Raw genomic sequence first — 15,754 nt, 5'->3', positions numbered from 1 at the left:
GGGATTAATGGTAGTAAATATCTGTCTGGGGATGGGGAGACACCTCTTATCAACAAGGGCAACTGAACGAAGCATATTTGTATATCTAACCCTTAACTGTACCCCACAATATCATAATAAAAAATATTGATTATAAAAAAATAATAGGATATTAGAATTGAAATGATAGAATATATAAATAAAATAAAGCATTAAAAAATCTAGGGATTTATACAAAACAACTTTAGATGCCACAGAAATAAAAACATGTATTGTTAAATATATATAGAGAGAGGTCACTTGTGGAAGGATGACATTTGGAGAAGATGCTGCTGATTTTGGCCAAGAGACCTGGGTTAAAGTTCCAACTGTTGATCAACTCTGAGACTTGCAAAGGTTACTTAATCTTCATAAAGCTTTGCTTTTTAATTATATATATGGGAGCAATACTTGTAACTTGTAGCAAATTGTTGTGTAAAAATTAACCATAGGATAATACACATGAAAGTGCATTTATTATTTTCATCTCTTCATTCAGCAATTACCCCTTGCTCATATTCACTATGTGCCAGGTACTGCCTGGTGCTACAGAGATGGAGGTAAAGAAGACAGCTGTTGTTTTTGCCCCACAGAGTGTATAGATAACTGAACTTCACAGAAAACTGTACCATGTTATGTAATTGCAAGAGAGCAAGTGACTGTTTTATTTAGGACATTTAGAAAAACCTGATGAAATAATGGCACTTAGGTTAGGCCTTAAAGAAAGGTAGAGTTTTGACAGACAATATGGGTGGGGGGCGTTGGACTCTAGGCAAGAAATGGTGTGAGCAAAGAGAAAGTGAAGGGAATAGATTGGATAAAATGTGTAGTCCAGTGAGGATGGGAAAGTCAGGGCAGGAAATGGCTTGAGCTTGACCTTGCCTTCTTCCTGGTCCCCCAAGCTCTAAGCTCTTTAACTGCTCATTTGCGAAGTGGAGCTGAGAGGAGGGTGATAAGCCAGAAGGGAGCCAATCACTAGCTGCTTTATATAGATTGAAATTATAGTGGGGTAATATTAATAGAGAGTAAGGGAGGCTAGGTAGGCAAGTGTGTCAATTTGGGAAGGACTAAACTCAGGGAGAGCTTGGTTGGGGCCTTTTCTCAGTTCTCATTCTCCTAGAGCTCTTTGTAGAACTTAACATTCATCTCCCTTTGTCTTAAAAGTCTGTGCCATTTCGAATTTTGAGGGGAGAAAGCTAAATTCTGTTTTGGATAAGTCGAATTTGAAGCACTTCAAGTTGAAGGTGGCCTGCTGGTAGGCAGAATTAACCACACATTTAGTAGCTTCAAGACAGTAGCAAACCTAGTGGGACTTCTCTTCATTTCTCCCCTTCTCACCAGAGTTTTTGATACTGGGAAGGCAAGGTCCCAAACCCACAGAAGACTTTTATTTGGACGGGTCTGAACTTCAATAGTGATTGAACAATCCTCAGAGCTGATGATAGACTATCAATACACTTCTCAGAAATACCGTGATAGTCTTTCTGCTGCAGTGTAAGGTGAATTATTAATTCAGCTACTTTTCAAGGAAACACTTATCAGGCATCAACCATATGACAGATATTAGGTGCTGGGAATACAAGAGGTATCAGAAACCACTCCTGACCTTAAGTTGCCTGTGGTCTAGAAGGATAGACAAATGTTTTCAGCTGTGGTCTGATGTGATAAGCACTGAACAAATCATAAGAACAGAGTATGATGGAGAGCCTGAGAGGGAGCAGGGTGGCTGCCCAGTTGACACCCTTATCCCCTTCAAGTTGTTGCTCAAATGTCCTCATCTCACTGAAGACCACTCTGATTCCTATTCCAAAAAAAGCAGCATCTGCTACTTCAGCACTTTTGAGTTCTCTCACCCTGTTCTATGGTTTTACTTTTTCCATTGCATTTATCGCCCTCTGTCTCAGTTGACTGTTACTGAATAGCAAACCATCCCCAAACTTACTTGCTTAAAATGATTTCTTCTCTCTCACCATTCTGTTGGTTGACTGGACTTGGCTGAGTAGTTCTTGCCTGGGTCTCCTACAGTTGCAGTCACACATAGTCTAGGACTGCAGTCTTCCTAAGGCTTGACTGAGCAGGACGTTTAAGAGTCCTCCTACATGGCTAGCCATTGAGGATGGCTTTTAGCTTGGAGCTCAGCTTGGGCTGTGCTCTACAACATCTTCATATGGCCACTCTATGTGACTTGGGCTTCTCACAGTATGGCAACCGGGTTCTAAGAGGGAGTGTTCCAAGGGGCAGGAAGCAGAGGTGCTGGGCCAATGGAAAGCTATACTTGGAATTGGAACAGCATCACTTCTGTACTCATTGGCCCTAGACCTGCCAAGATTTACTTTTGATTGGGCAATGGCAAGGTCACATTGAAGAAGCGCATGTGGATTAGAAGATATAGTTGTAGCCATTGTTGGGAAATTCATTCTGCTGTACTTTCTAACTTAATATAAAATTTTTTATTTTTATGTCTATTTGTTGTTGACTCTTGCCAGAATATAAGCCCCATGAAAGCAGGAATATCCACTGATGTATAGCAAGCACAACTAGAACCACACTTGACATATAAGTGCACAGTGAATATTTGTTAAGTGTAACATGAATGGTGTCTGAGCCTCTGTGTTCAGGTTGTTTCTGTCCTGGGGATGTGGGTTTTAATTCTACTCCTGATTTGCATTCCTTTCTATCTCTTCTAATGACTGTAATAATCCATAAGAGTAGGTATCATGCCTCTAACTGTTGTATTCTCAGTACCTGGTGAGTAGTTGATGCTCACTAATTATATGTTAAATGAATGAGATGAGAACATATTTGAGCTGGGATCTGAAAGATAATTGGGATTTTGCCAAGAGGAGAAGGAGGGCTAGGGCACAAAGGCAGAAGGAAACACCTTGTGCCAAAAGGGAAGGATAAATAAGACTGTAATGAAACTAATGGTGAGCCCCTTGAAGGTTGGGTGCCACTTAATTTGACCTCTAATTTATTTCTCATAGTACAAAACTAGTGATTCCTTTAGTCATATATTCAGTATGTGCTTGTTGAATAAATGGCTGTCAAAAGAGAGTGTAATAGATGAACTTGTGTATGGCATTTTTGGAGGGGAAGGGACTAGGTTAGATAAACTCAATCAGAACTCTTTCAAATTAAGAGGATCTTTTAAATACAAACCTAGAAACATTTTGTTAAGTATTAAAAATAGTAAAATCTTATATTTTTAAGCATAGCAAAAGCTAGTTTAATTTATGTATGTCAAATAACTTTCAATCAGAGTAAAATCATTTATATTCTTATGTTGTCCACCGTTTTCCAAAGCAGCTGTGTCATGTTACATTCCCATCAGCTGTATCTGATGGTTCTAATTTCTTCACATTTTCACCAACACTTATTGATCTGACTTTCTGAACACTATCCTAGTGGGTGTGAACTCATATAGGTTTTGAAAGATCTGAGGAAGGAATTTTTCCTTTCCAACATTTTTCTAATATGTGCATTTTGGAGATGTTTCCTTTTTATTTTATTTATTTATTTATTTATTTATTTGAGTTGGAGTCTCACTCTGTTGCCCAGTGGAGTGCAGTGGCACGCTCACTGACAACCCAGCGTTGACCTGCTGGGCTCTGGTGATCCTTCCGCCTCAGCCTTCCAAGTAGCGGGAACTACAGGCGCGCCCCACCACACCGGGCTAAGTTTTATGATTTATTGTAGAGACAAGGTCTTACCAAGTTGCCCAGGCTGTTCTCAAACCTGTGAGTTCAGGCAGTTCCCTCACCTCGGCCTCCCAAAGTGCTGGGATTACAGGCTTGAGCCACCGCGCCCAGCCGAAACATTTTCTTAAATAAAGCCCATGTGTGATACTTCTGTAAAATGCGTGAGTTGACGGGAGAAGGGGGTGGGTGGAGAAGCAGGGCAGGTGGCATAGCTCGTTTGTCTCCCACAAAGGACCGCCCCACCTTTCAGTGTGTCTGACCCGCCCCTTTGCCTTTCAGGAGGACTGGCGTTGGCCCAGGTGCTCTTTTTCTACGTGAAGTACTTGGTGCTCTTTGGCGTCCCTGTTCTGCTCATGCGCCTGGATGGACTCAACCCACCGCCCCTTCCGCGCTGCGTGAGCACCATGTTCAGTTTCACTGGGATGTGGAGGTCAGATGCTTGGCTTGTTAAAGTCCACCAGGGGTGTCCAGTGGGAGGGGCCATGACTGGGCTCGTTTCAAAGGGTTCGGGCTATCATCCCTCTCCCTGTCCCTTGCTTAACCTGCATTTGGCACCTCGATTTCTTCAATCCAACTAACAGAATGACAACCCATGCTTTCTGAGCCTTTCAAAAGTTTTATCAGGCTAGAAGATAGATGAAATAAAGTTTCTCTCCAAGTCTGTGTACCAATGCACGTAAGGTATGTTTGAAATGGTTTCTTACTAACTTGGGAAATGCTAGCATATACCGATTATTGCTGTTTTTCTTGAAAATGACACCTGTAGCTGGGGTCGGTGGCTCAGCCTGTAATCCCGCGCCTTGGGAGGCTGAGGTGAGTGGATTGCCTGAGCCCGCGGGTTCGAGACCCGCCTGGGCAACTTGGCGAGCCCTCATCTCTACGGTAAATCAAAAAATTAGCCGGGCGTAGTAGCGCGCGCCTGCAGTTCCAGCTACTTGGAAGGCTGAGGTGGAAGGATCGCCGGAGTCCAGCGGGTCGAGGCTGCGGTGGCCGGGAGCGGCCACTGCACTCCAGTCTGGGCGACAGAGTGGGACTCCAACTCAAAAAAAAAAAGAAAAGAAAATGACACCTGTATATGTGAGGCTGGTGATTTAGAAAAATAGGCTCAGGATAATAGCATAGACTACTGTTGCTGTTTACTACTTCTCAGATCTTGGTCAATGTATGAAATCTAGGTTTTGATATTCTTATCTCTTAAACAGTAGTAAAAATAATACCTATCTGCAAGGCTTGTTTTAATGATAATACCTATCTCCAAGGCTTGTTCTGAACATTAAGCAACCTAATGCATTATGAGGGGGCACCCCCAAAACCTGGAATTATCTTTTAGCGGGTAGATCCCTTATAATACAGATTTCCCCTGCTACATAAGTTTTCGAGGAACCCATTGTTCTGAGCAGCTGCTTTTGGCTTTAGTGATTTTCTTTGGTTTTATTTTATTTTATTTTTTGCAATTCTTTCAATGTGTTTGCCCATTTGATGATGGGTGATTTACGAATAGTTAACCCACACCACACTGCGTGTTCAGCAGTTTTTGACCAAAAAAAGCTTGACCCCCATGTCCCACCTTTCCTGTTCACCCAATCTCACCCTAAGTAAGTTTTTGTGTTTCTTCAAAGGGAAATGTTTTACTAATTTGAAAGTGGTGAAACAGAAAACGGCAGAAGCACTAAGAGGCATCAAATTTGATGAGTCCAAAAACTGTTTTGAGCAACAGTTTTTAAAAATTTTTTATTTATTTTTATTTTTTAATTTAAAAAAATTTTTTAATCAATATTTTTTATTATGGTTTTGTGGGGTACAGTTAAGGGTTAGGTGTACAATTACGTTTCATTCAGGCACCCTGTTGATAAGAGGTGTTTCCCCATCCCCAGACAGATATTTGCTACTGTTAATCCCATCCCCCCCATAGTTTCCCAGTACCGTCAGTCATTTTCTTATAGTATTACATTGGATGTTCAAGGTCCATTATATGAGTGAGAACATGTGATACTTGGATCTTTGTTTCTGTGAGAGGTCACTCAGTATTATAGACTCTAGTTCCATCCAGGTTGCTGCGAAATTCATGATTTTGTTCTTTTTTATGGCTGTGTAGTATTCCATCGTGTATATGTACCACATTTTTTAAATCCAGTCCTCTTTTGATGGGCAGCATGGTTGTTTCCAGGTTCTTGCTATTGTGAACAATGCTGCGATAAACATACGTGTGCAGGTATCTTTTTGATAGAGTGATTTGAGTTCTTCAGGGTATATTTCCAGTAGGGGGATTGCGGGGTCATATGGGAGGTTGATATTTAGAGCTTTTAGGAATCGCCACACTGCTTTCCACAGAGGCTGCACTAGTTTACACTCCCACCAACAGTGTAGAAGTGTTTCCTTTTCGCCACACCCTCTCCAGCAGCTGTTATTTTTTGAGTTGTTGATAATTGCCATTCTGACTGGAGTTAGGTGGTATCTCAGTGTGGTTTTGATTTGCATCTCCCTGATGATTAGTGAGGTTGAACATTTCTTCATGTGTTTGTTGGCTGCTCGGATGTCCTCTTTTGTGAAGTATCTGTTCATCTCTTTTGCCCATTTTATAATGGGGTTGTTTGTTTTCTTCTTTTCAGCACGTTTGAGTTCCTTGTAGATCCAGGATGTTAAGCCTTTGTCAGACCTGGTGTTGGAAAATATTTTTTCCCAGTCTGTAGGCTGTCTCCCTGCTCTCTTGATGGTTTCTTTGGCCTTGCAGAAGCTTGTCAGTTTAATAAGGTCCCACTTGTCTGTCTTCTCTCTTATGACTTGTGGGTTTCGGGTTTTGTTCAGGAATTGGATGCCAGTTCCGATTTCCATGAGGATATTTCCTTCATTTTCTAAGGTTCTTATGGTTTGAGGTTTTACATTTAGGTCTCTGATCCATTTGGAGTTAACCTTTGTGCATGGGGATAGATAGAGGTCCTGTTTCAATCTTCTGCATGTGGTCAGCCAGTTTTCCCAGCACCATTTACTGAATAGGTTCTCCTCTCCCCAGTGGCAGGTGGTGGAGGCCTTGTCAAAGATAAGTTGGTGGAGAAATTGAGGTTTTGCCTCTGGAATCTCAATTCTATTCCATTGATCTATATGCCTGTTCCTATACCAATACCAAACTGTTTTGATGATTGTAGCTTTATAGTAAAGTTTGAAGTCTGGTAATGTGATACCACCTGCTTTGTTTTTTTTTTGCTGAGGATTGTTCTGGCTATTCTTGGACATTTGTGTTTCCATATGAGTTCCTGTGTTGTCTTTTCTAGGTCTGAGAAGAATGTTGCTGGTAATTTGATGGGTATTGCATTGAATTTGTAGATTGCCTTAGGTAAGATGGACATCTTCACAATGTTGATTCTTCCAATCCATGAGCATGAGATATTTTTCCACTTGTTTGTGTCATCTTTGATTTCTTTGAGCAGCGTTTTGTAATTTTCATTGTAAAGGTCTTTCATGTTTCTGGTTAGGAAGATGCCAAGGTATTTCAATTTTTTTGTGGCTATTGTGAATGGAATTGTGTTTTTTATTTGGGTTTCTGTTTGTTTATTATTGGTGTAGAGAAATGCGATTGTCTTTTGTACATTTATTTTATATCCTGAGACTTTGCCAAAGGCCTTTATCAGTGTAAGGAGGTTTTTGACAGATTCTCTTGGGTTTTCAAGGTACACAATCATATCATCTGCAAAGAGAGATAACTTGACATCCTCTTTTCCTATTGGGATACCCCTGATTGCCTCCTCTTCTCTGATTGCTCGAGCCAGGACTTCCAATACTATGTTGAACAGGAGGGGTGAGAGTGGGCATCTTTGTCTTGTTCTAGTTTTCAGGGGAAATGGTTCCAATTTTTGTCCATTTAGGAGTAGAGCAACAGTTTTTTGAGCATCTCAATAAGTATATTACATAAAACAAGAGAGCTCTCTGAAGGTGACTGAAACTTAAACATGTAAGAATAAATACACAATTTTTTATAAATAAAATTTGGGTTTCTTTGGATCACCCCTTTGCAGAGTTGCTGGTACATTGTAGATATTTACCGGTGTTCACTTTAACCCCTGTATTATTCCTATGCTCAGTAGACATGGATAGACAGATGCTTTTTCTGAATTTGCAGTCTAGAGTAGGCTTAAGCAATCCTGCCTCAGCCTTCTGAGTAGCTGGGTTTACAGGCTTGTTTATTCTCATAGTTCATCTCTTGGCAGAGAACCCAAGACATAGGTAGGGGAAGAGATCAATGAATGTTGCTGTAGCTAATGTTATTCAGAAGGAGGTGGGTAGCATTCAGCATACTGGTTTTTCATAATAACTTATTGTAGATACTGAATTTATCTAAGCCTCTTTAAACATAAACACATTTTTATTTTGGCCCAGTATACTTCCTGGGGTTAGAAATATGGTTATTGCAAGGAATGCCAAGTAATTGCTTTGACTGTTCTTAATTACTTCATCAAATACCACTGGTTGCCCTGTTTTAATGGCAAGATTGGGGAATGTTGGCAAAAGGGTGCTCTCTAACTAGAAGGCCAGGGAGTGGTTTGTGGTTTGTGTTTTAAAGGTGAGCCTGATTAGAAGCCTCTGTTAACTTTTTACCTACTCTTTTTTAAAACAATTTTTTTATGTATATATTTATTTACTTTTAAAAATTTAAAGATGTGGGTTACAATTTAGGATTAGGTACATGAGTAGTCAACGTTCAGGTGAAGTTTGGGCCTCCCATTCGTCCTAACAGCCCTTCACCTGGTTGGGATCAGCTATCCTTATTAGTGTTCTGTGCACCGCCCCCCCCAGTCAGATCATTCTACAAAAAAGATAACTGTGCATACATGTTTACTGAAGCACTATTCTCAATAGCAAAAACATGGAACCAACCGTGCTGTCCATTGAAAGTGAACTGGATAAAAAAAAATATACATATACATGATGGAATATTATTCAGCTACAAAAAAGGACAAAATTATGGACTTTGCAGCAACTTGGATGATTTTTACCTACTCTTTTTTTTTGAGTTGGAGTCTCACTCTGTCGCCCAGACTGGAGTGCAGTGGCTGCTCCCAGCCACCGCGGCCTCAACCTGCTGGGCTCTGGCGATCCTTCCACCTCAGCCTTCTGAGTAGCTGGAACTACAGGCGCGCGCTACCACACCCAGTTCATTTTTGATTTATTGTAGCGATGGAGGTCTCGCCAAGTTGCCCAGGTGAGTCTCGAACCCGCGGGCTCAGGCAATCCACTCACCTCAGCCTCCCATAAAGTAACTTACTGAGTTGGTGGGTTGGGACCCAGTGTGAATTGGGGACATGTCACAAATGTCTGGTATGAGCCTTGTGTGGTTCCTCTGCCTACTCAGTGTGAATGCTTGTACTAATGAATTTTGGGGAAGCACAGTGTCCTAAAAGACTTCTTTAGTATTAGCTGTCATAATAAAAATCCATGACTTCCAGGAGGGCATGCTGGATCCTGGCTGGTTCCTGGTATTTGTCCCTAAATACCAGCCCACTGATTGTCACAAGAGTACGTTTAGGCAGTTGACTATATTTAATGCTCAGAGTGGTTGTCTTCTTGCCCTTTAATCAATTAATTAATTAATTTTTGTTGATGTTCAAGAAAGACCCTCAGTTCTTTATGAACCACAGAGGTGGAGAGAACATGGCTGCCAAGACCTTTGTCATTGTCTTGATTAAAATGAGACTCAAATAATTTAGACCCCAGGCTGTTGAAAGCTTCTCCTCTCAAAGTTTTAAGACAAATGTGACAAGAGAGTAATAATGAAAAGTTAATCTGAGGAAGAAACTCTGGGATGATGGAGTGATGTGATTCTAACAAGAGGCAAGTTTCCGAGTGCATGTGATGAAATAACAAGTAGGGTCTTTCCTGGGAGTGACCTAGACTCTTAGTTTTAGCATGCATGACTATAAGTTTTCACCTCCACATTTTTAAGTTTCTTGAAGTGTTTTCTCATTTGCCAATTATACTTAGAAACACTTGGGTCTTTGTATGCAAAAGCCATTTCATATTTAAGTGGTTGAATTTTGGAATAGTATGAACTCTCTGAGCTATAGTGTACAATGTAAAACTCAGAAGCTTTTTAATTAAGAATAAAAATCAGAGCTTATCTTTCTGTGCTATTTGCAAATGCTCCTTTATCTTCAGGAGAAGATTTACTATGTTTCATGCTTAGTATCTGGTAGCATAACCCCGACACTGGTCCTTGTCCCCATTCTCTAACTTTTCTCTTTAATAATGCTTGTTGGCAGGGCATGGTGGCTCATGCCTGCAATCCCAGCACTTTGGGAGACTGAGGTGAGAGGATTGCTGGAGGCTAGGAGTTTGAGACCAGACTGGCAAAATGGCAAGATCTCATCTCTACAAAAAAATTAGCTGAGCATGGTGGTGGTAGTCCCACCTACTGGGAAGGATGGCCTGTAGTCCCACCTACTGGGAAGTATGAGGCGAAGGGATCACCTGAGCACAGGAGGTTGAGGCTGCATTGAACTGTGATAGTGCCACCATTTTAGCCTGGGCAACAGAGTGAGACCCTGACTCAAAAAAGCAGACAAACAAACAAAAAACTTGTTAAAGGTAAACAAGTTTTGAATTTGTAATTTCTGTTAACAGCTAATTTTACATTAATTTTTGGGGTCCTCTGTTGGAGTATTGCTACAGATAAGAAATGGCTCCCTCTTCCCTGGATTTAGATTTGAGAAGAATTTAGTCATGAGCAGATGTGAAAGCTGGGGATGCAAATTATTCTACTGGACCATGGCAACCATTCACTCAGTGACACAAAGGGCAGGGTGGATGAGGAGTGAAGGGAAGAGATTTAAAAACAGTCTCTGGAAATTGTTTAATGGTTACCTGAACATCTCAAAACCACATAGAATGAGGATAGAACTACTGATGAGAGAGGAATTTTTAAAGAGCCGTACACATCTGAACATTGTTCTGACTGATTCTACCTCCTATTAGTCCACTTAGCTTTGAGAGACTTGAAGTCAGCAGCCTGCCATATCAGAGAAATCTGAGCTCTACATCATAGAACAGATGAAATTGGCCATTACCAGAGAGAGAATCTTCCTTGACATGATAGTTCAAATTGACTGTGAAAAATTGCTATTCATCAGTATGACCCAAACCTAAAAGTTAAGATCTGATGAGTTTATTTTCTTTCCTCCTAGCTCATTTCTTTCATATAATTTCTGGTCAAATATTTGCAGGCATAACAAGACCCTAAGGAGTATGTGTATTCTTGCCTGCTTGATTTTTCTATAGTCTTACAGACCTGACAAATTGAGAATTTTCTGCTTAATTTTTAGGTTTCATGTTTTAATTTAGATGAGCTGAGATCTTTAGCAAGCATCTTTTGCCAGGAGTCATTAAAGATGACTTTGCATGTCTAAGGTTCCAAATTAGAAATCTGATCCTGTTCCTCTGATTTGATTTCTAGCTATGGAAGCAAAGTGTGCAAAGTGATAGAATTTCCCATGGTGACTGATGAGTTATGGGTCAGTTTCAATTATCTCAGGAATCTTGCACAACTTGTCCTCTGCATTTCTTGAATTATGATGCTCTGAGGTCTTTCTAGGCAACCTCGTATGTCACTGCTTATCCCAGGAGGATCTGGGTGCTGTTGGTGTCTGCTAGACCATAATGTATGGGGATATCTTTAGTCTGGGGATGGGGAGGAGCCTGAGCCCCATCTTTCAGTGAGGCATCAATTGTTTGGGCTGTTAGGTCAATAGAAGAATTTAGGCTCTTTAGGTGGAGAGTTGGTTCGGGCATGTGGCAGATGATAAACCGGTTCTCCAGACTTCTAGCTTTGCACTAGTACTATCTTTAAATCATGCAGGGCAGGATAGCAAGCGTGGAGCTGGTGAATATATATCATGTCTACCAGCATTGTTGGATAGAAATTGGAGATAGAATGAACATAAAGAGGAAAAGGTAGAATAAGTGCTGTTGATCGCAGTTCAATTTTTTTAAAGGCAATCTAGTGACTAAGAGCTTACTACTTACTAACTATGTGATTTTGGACAAATAATTTTGGTTCCCTGAGCCAATATTTTCATCTCAAAATGAGGATAATAGCCGGGCTCGGTGGCTCAGCCTGTAATCCCGCGCCTTTGGGAGGCTGAGGTGAGTGGATTGCCTGAGCCTGCGGGTTCGAGACCCGCCTGGGCAGCAAGACCTCATCTCTACAATAAATCAAAAAATCAGCCAGGTGTGGTAGCGCATGCCTGTAGTTCCGGCTACTTGGAAGGCTGAGGCGGAAGGATCGCCGGAGCCCAGCAGGTTGAGGCTGCGGTGGCCAGGAGCGGCCACTGCACTCCTGTCTGGGCGACGAGTGAGACTCCAACTCAAAAAAAAAAAAAAAAAAAAGAGGATAATAATAGTACTTGCCTCTTAGGGATGATAGAAGGATTGACTGAGCCTGGCATACAGTAGATCTCCAGGAAGTGATAGCTTCTTAATACTTAAAAAAAACAAGTTGTCAATCTAAGAAAGCTAGAGATGACTGAGAGGGCCACCTGCTGATGGGCCAGGTGGGGAAGCAGTGAACAATGGTGAGACTGGCTGAGGAGAGGTGCCAGTTCAGCTCCATGCCTAAGATGTAATGATTTAGATGATTCAGAGGCAGACTGGTGGAAGAGTCAGGGGCTCTGCTGACAAAGGAGGGACTTTGGTCCTGTCACTTTTGTCTTAGTTTCCTTGTCTGTTGGATCAAGGACTAGGAATAGTCCTGTTGCTAGATGATGTCTGTGTTCCCTTCCACTTCTGTCTTTCTGTTGGCCCAGCCACACTGAATGGAGATGACCACCAGCATCCTGGTGCTAAAGTACCTCCAACTCCACTAACCTCCTTACTCCTCAGTTTCTGAGGTGTTAAAATGGGGCTAATTATAGTACTCGCCTCATTGGGTTATTGTGAGGGCTAAGTAAGATCATATACTAAAGCACTGAGTACAGGGCAGGCATGCTGTAGACACCAAAATATGAGTTAATAATTATTATTACAGATATGACAGCAACATTTACACCATTTGTTTGTTTTTTAATTTCCCACATAATAAAGTCCTGATAGAGTGGTTGGTAGTAGAGGTGGGTGACAATATTTGGAGGACATAGGTTTCAAATGAGAAGCTTGGGAGTCCTCTGAATCTACCTCGGTATTACTTCTCCCTCACTCCAGCAGAGTTCTTCTTCATTCATACAGCTTTGCAAACAGTTTCCAGCTGTTGGACGTTTGCATGACTCCCATTTTGGGATACCTCTTTTAATCAACTCTTCTCTCTCATGATCCCATCTCAACAGACTCAGAAAATTTTCCTTCTTCTAACAGTCATATTTTAAAATCCCCTTACCCTTTCCTCTAGTTGTAGGCTTCCATAGATCAAAGTGGAAAGGGACTATGACGTGGAGGCAAATTTTATGAAACATCATTATGTTTTGCTTTCTGGATTTATTTTTGCTTCAAAGACAGTGAATCTGTCCACTTCTCCATTGTCTCCCTGTGTGGAAGATTATTTTCAGTTCCCTTACTACAGATGAACTCTTAGACTGATAGCTTTTAGAGTAAGAAACAATCTAATACAAGAAACACTGGAACATCTTCAAATGCAAGACATTGGTCACCAGTCACCAGAGCATAGTATTTGAGAGCACGGATCTGCAGCCCAACTGCCTGGGTTTGAATCCTACTTTCATTATTTATTAGCTGGTAACCTCTTTGTGCCTTAATTTCCTTCTCTATAAAGTGGAGATACTATAAAACTCACCTCATGGAGCTAGCATGTGTGAAGCATGCTGTTCTTTTCATGGCAACAGTCACACTCCACTTACTCACATCCTACCAGACCTTAACCCATTTGAAGTCAGTGATCATGCCTTGTTCAGTGTTGTATCCCTCGTACCCTACTTAATGCCCAGCATTTATGGGCAGTCAGGAAGTCTATGTTGAATGACAGATGGTCATTGTTCTGAAATTTTGATCACCAGATCTTAAGAGTAACATTTTCAAATAGCTTGACCTGGCAGTTGAGCAGCTTCTCTCTGTAGCAGGCACTGATGTATCGCTGCAGATGCACCATGCCATGACCACTTTTGATATTCCACCATCTTTATCTCCCTATTTTCTCATTAAGTTTTAGTATATGACATGCCAAAATATTGTGTCTGCTGCAATTTTCTTGAGAATGAATTTGCCTTGTAAGGAATCTAGAATGAGGTATATGTGCCTTTCTTACATACTTATTGTTACTATTTTATCAGACATTGTGCCATGTATTAGATATGAGATGAGGGAAAAAGCTGCAAACTTAAAGGGAGAAAAGGGATTCAATTCAGACTTGGATAGGAGAGAGGAGTTTGATAACTGTTTGTCTTTGGGGATAATATTTTTCTGAGGGAGGTGCTAAAAGAAGATATCTCAGTCTTTTTTTTTTTTGAGTTGGAGTCTCACTCGGTCGCCCAGACTGGAGTGCAGTGGCCGCTCCCGGCCACCGCAGCCTCGACCTGCTGGGCTCCGGCGATCCTTCTGCCTCAGTCTTCCAAGTAGCCGGAATTACAGGCATGCGCTACCACGCCCGGCTGATTTTTTGATTTATTGTAGAGATGAGGTCTCGCTGCCCAGGCGGGTCTCGAACCCGCGGGCTCAGGCAATCCACTCACCTCAGCCTCCCAAAGGCACGGGATTATAGGCTGAGCCACCGAGCCCGGCTATCTCAGTCTTTTAAAAAGGAAGACATAGGCTAGGTGTGGTGGTTCATGCCTATAATTCCAGCACTTTGGGAGGCCAAGGCAAGAGGATTGGTTGAGCCCAGGGGTTCGAGACCAGCCTGGGCAACTTGGTGAGAGACTTCATCTCTACAATAAATCACAAAAACTAGCCGGGCATGGTGGCGCGTGCCTGTAGTTCCAGCTACTTGGAAGGCTGAGGCGGAAGGATGGCCTAAGCCCAGCAGGTCGAGGCTGTGATGACTGTGAGCATGCCACTGCTCTCCAGCCTGGGTGACAGAGTGAGAGTCCAACTCAAAAAAAAAAAAAAAGACAGAACTTGAATGCAGGACTGGGAGTGAAGCCCTTCTAAAACATATCCTCAGAACAGCTCAAATGTTAATAATAGTAATAGTAATAATAGCAATAGCAGCAGCAGAAGCAACAGACACATAGTACTTACATTCTGCCAGGACAATCCTATATAATAAAATCAATTTATTTAATTCTCAAAAAACCCTATGAAGTAAGGACTATTATTATGATCACTTTACAAATGATGAAACGGAGGAATAGAGAAGTTGAGGTACTCACTGTAAATCACACAGCTAGCGAGTGGTAGAGCTGAGATTTGAACTCAAGCATGTGGCTACAGAGTCTGTGCTCTTAAACACTTCCTTTTCCTGTCTCTCGAGGGAAGTGGAACTGAAGCAGATGCCTCCTCCGTGGTCTGGAGTGTGAGTCTTGTGTGACAGGATCTGGAACTTAGAAGCACCTGAGAATGATAATGGCTTAGCTTCTGACTAGAAAGGGAGATGGTGCAGTCTGTATGTACCAAGGGATGGGGAGAAAGAGAGTGCGTGTTTTAACCTGAGTCACTGACTGGGTGAATGGTATGGGGCTTCTGGGGCTTCTGTTCATATCTTACATTCCTTACGTTACAAACAGCAATCCAAAAAAAGCTGCCGGATGGAGGTGGGAGGGGGTGGCTTCACTTAGTGCCCATATGAACTTAATTTGACTTAATTTCTCCTGCCAGTGTCTCCTGGGCTCCTTTCCCACAGCCACCTCGCTGATTGTCCATCCTCCTCCTCCTGCTCATCTCATTCCCTTATCTCACTTCCGGCTGGGTCAAGTCCTTTTTGCTAATGAGGACAGAGGATTGCTCTATACCTGCTAGTCTTTACACATCTGGGCTTCCCAGCCCTATTCTATTTCTAGTTCAGACCTTCCTTTAGCAGAATGATGTTGTTTTTTTGCCCTACATCAGTTCTGAGGATTAAATTTGAAGTGCAACCTGCTATTTCTCTTAAATATGTACACAATTTTTTG

General features: G+C 41.7%; 1 protein-coding gene across 1 annotated transcript in view; it reads left to right on the top strand.

Annotated features, from left to right (window-relative positions):
- The window catches only part of HHAT (hedgehog acyltransferase), a 141,341-nt gene extending 137,047 nt beyond the window's left edge, over nt 1-4,294 (top strand). The window contains exon 7 of the mRNA XM_021716340.1: nt 3,996-4,294. Within this exon, the coding sequence (XP_021572015.1) occupies nt 3,996-4,294 (299 nt within the window). The remainder of the gene's footprint in view (nt 1-3,995) is intronic.
- Nucleotides 4,295-15,754: the final 11,460 nt, after the last annotated feature.

Source organism: Carlito syrichta, unplaced genomic scaffold (genome assembly GCF_000164805.1).
Source record: "Carlito syrichta isolate Samal-C Ts95f unplaced genomic scaffold, Tarsius_syrichta-2.0.1 Scaffold308767, whole genome shotgun sequence".
Lineage (NCBI taxonomy): Eukaryota > Metazoa > Chordata > Mammalia > Primates > Tarsiidae > Carlito > Carlito syrichta.
Note: the sequence above shows the minus strand (reverse complement) of the source record. Positions and strands in the feature narration are given on the sequence as shown.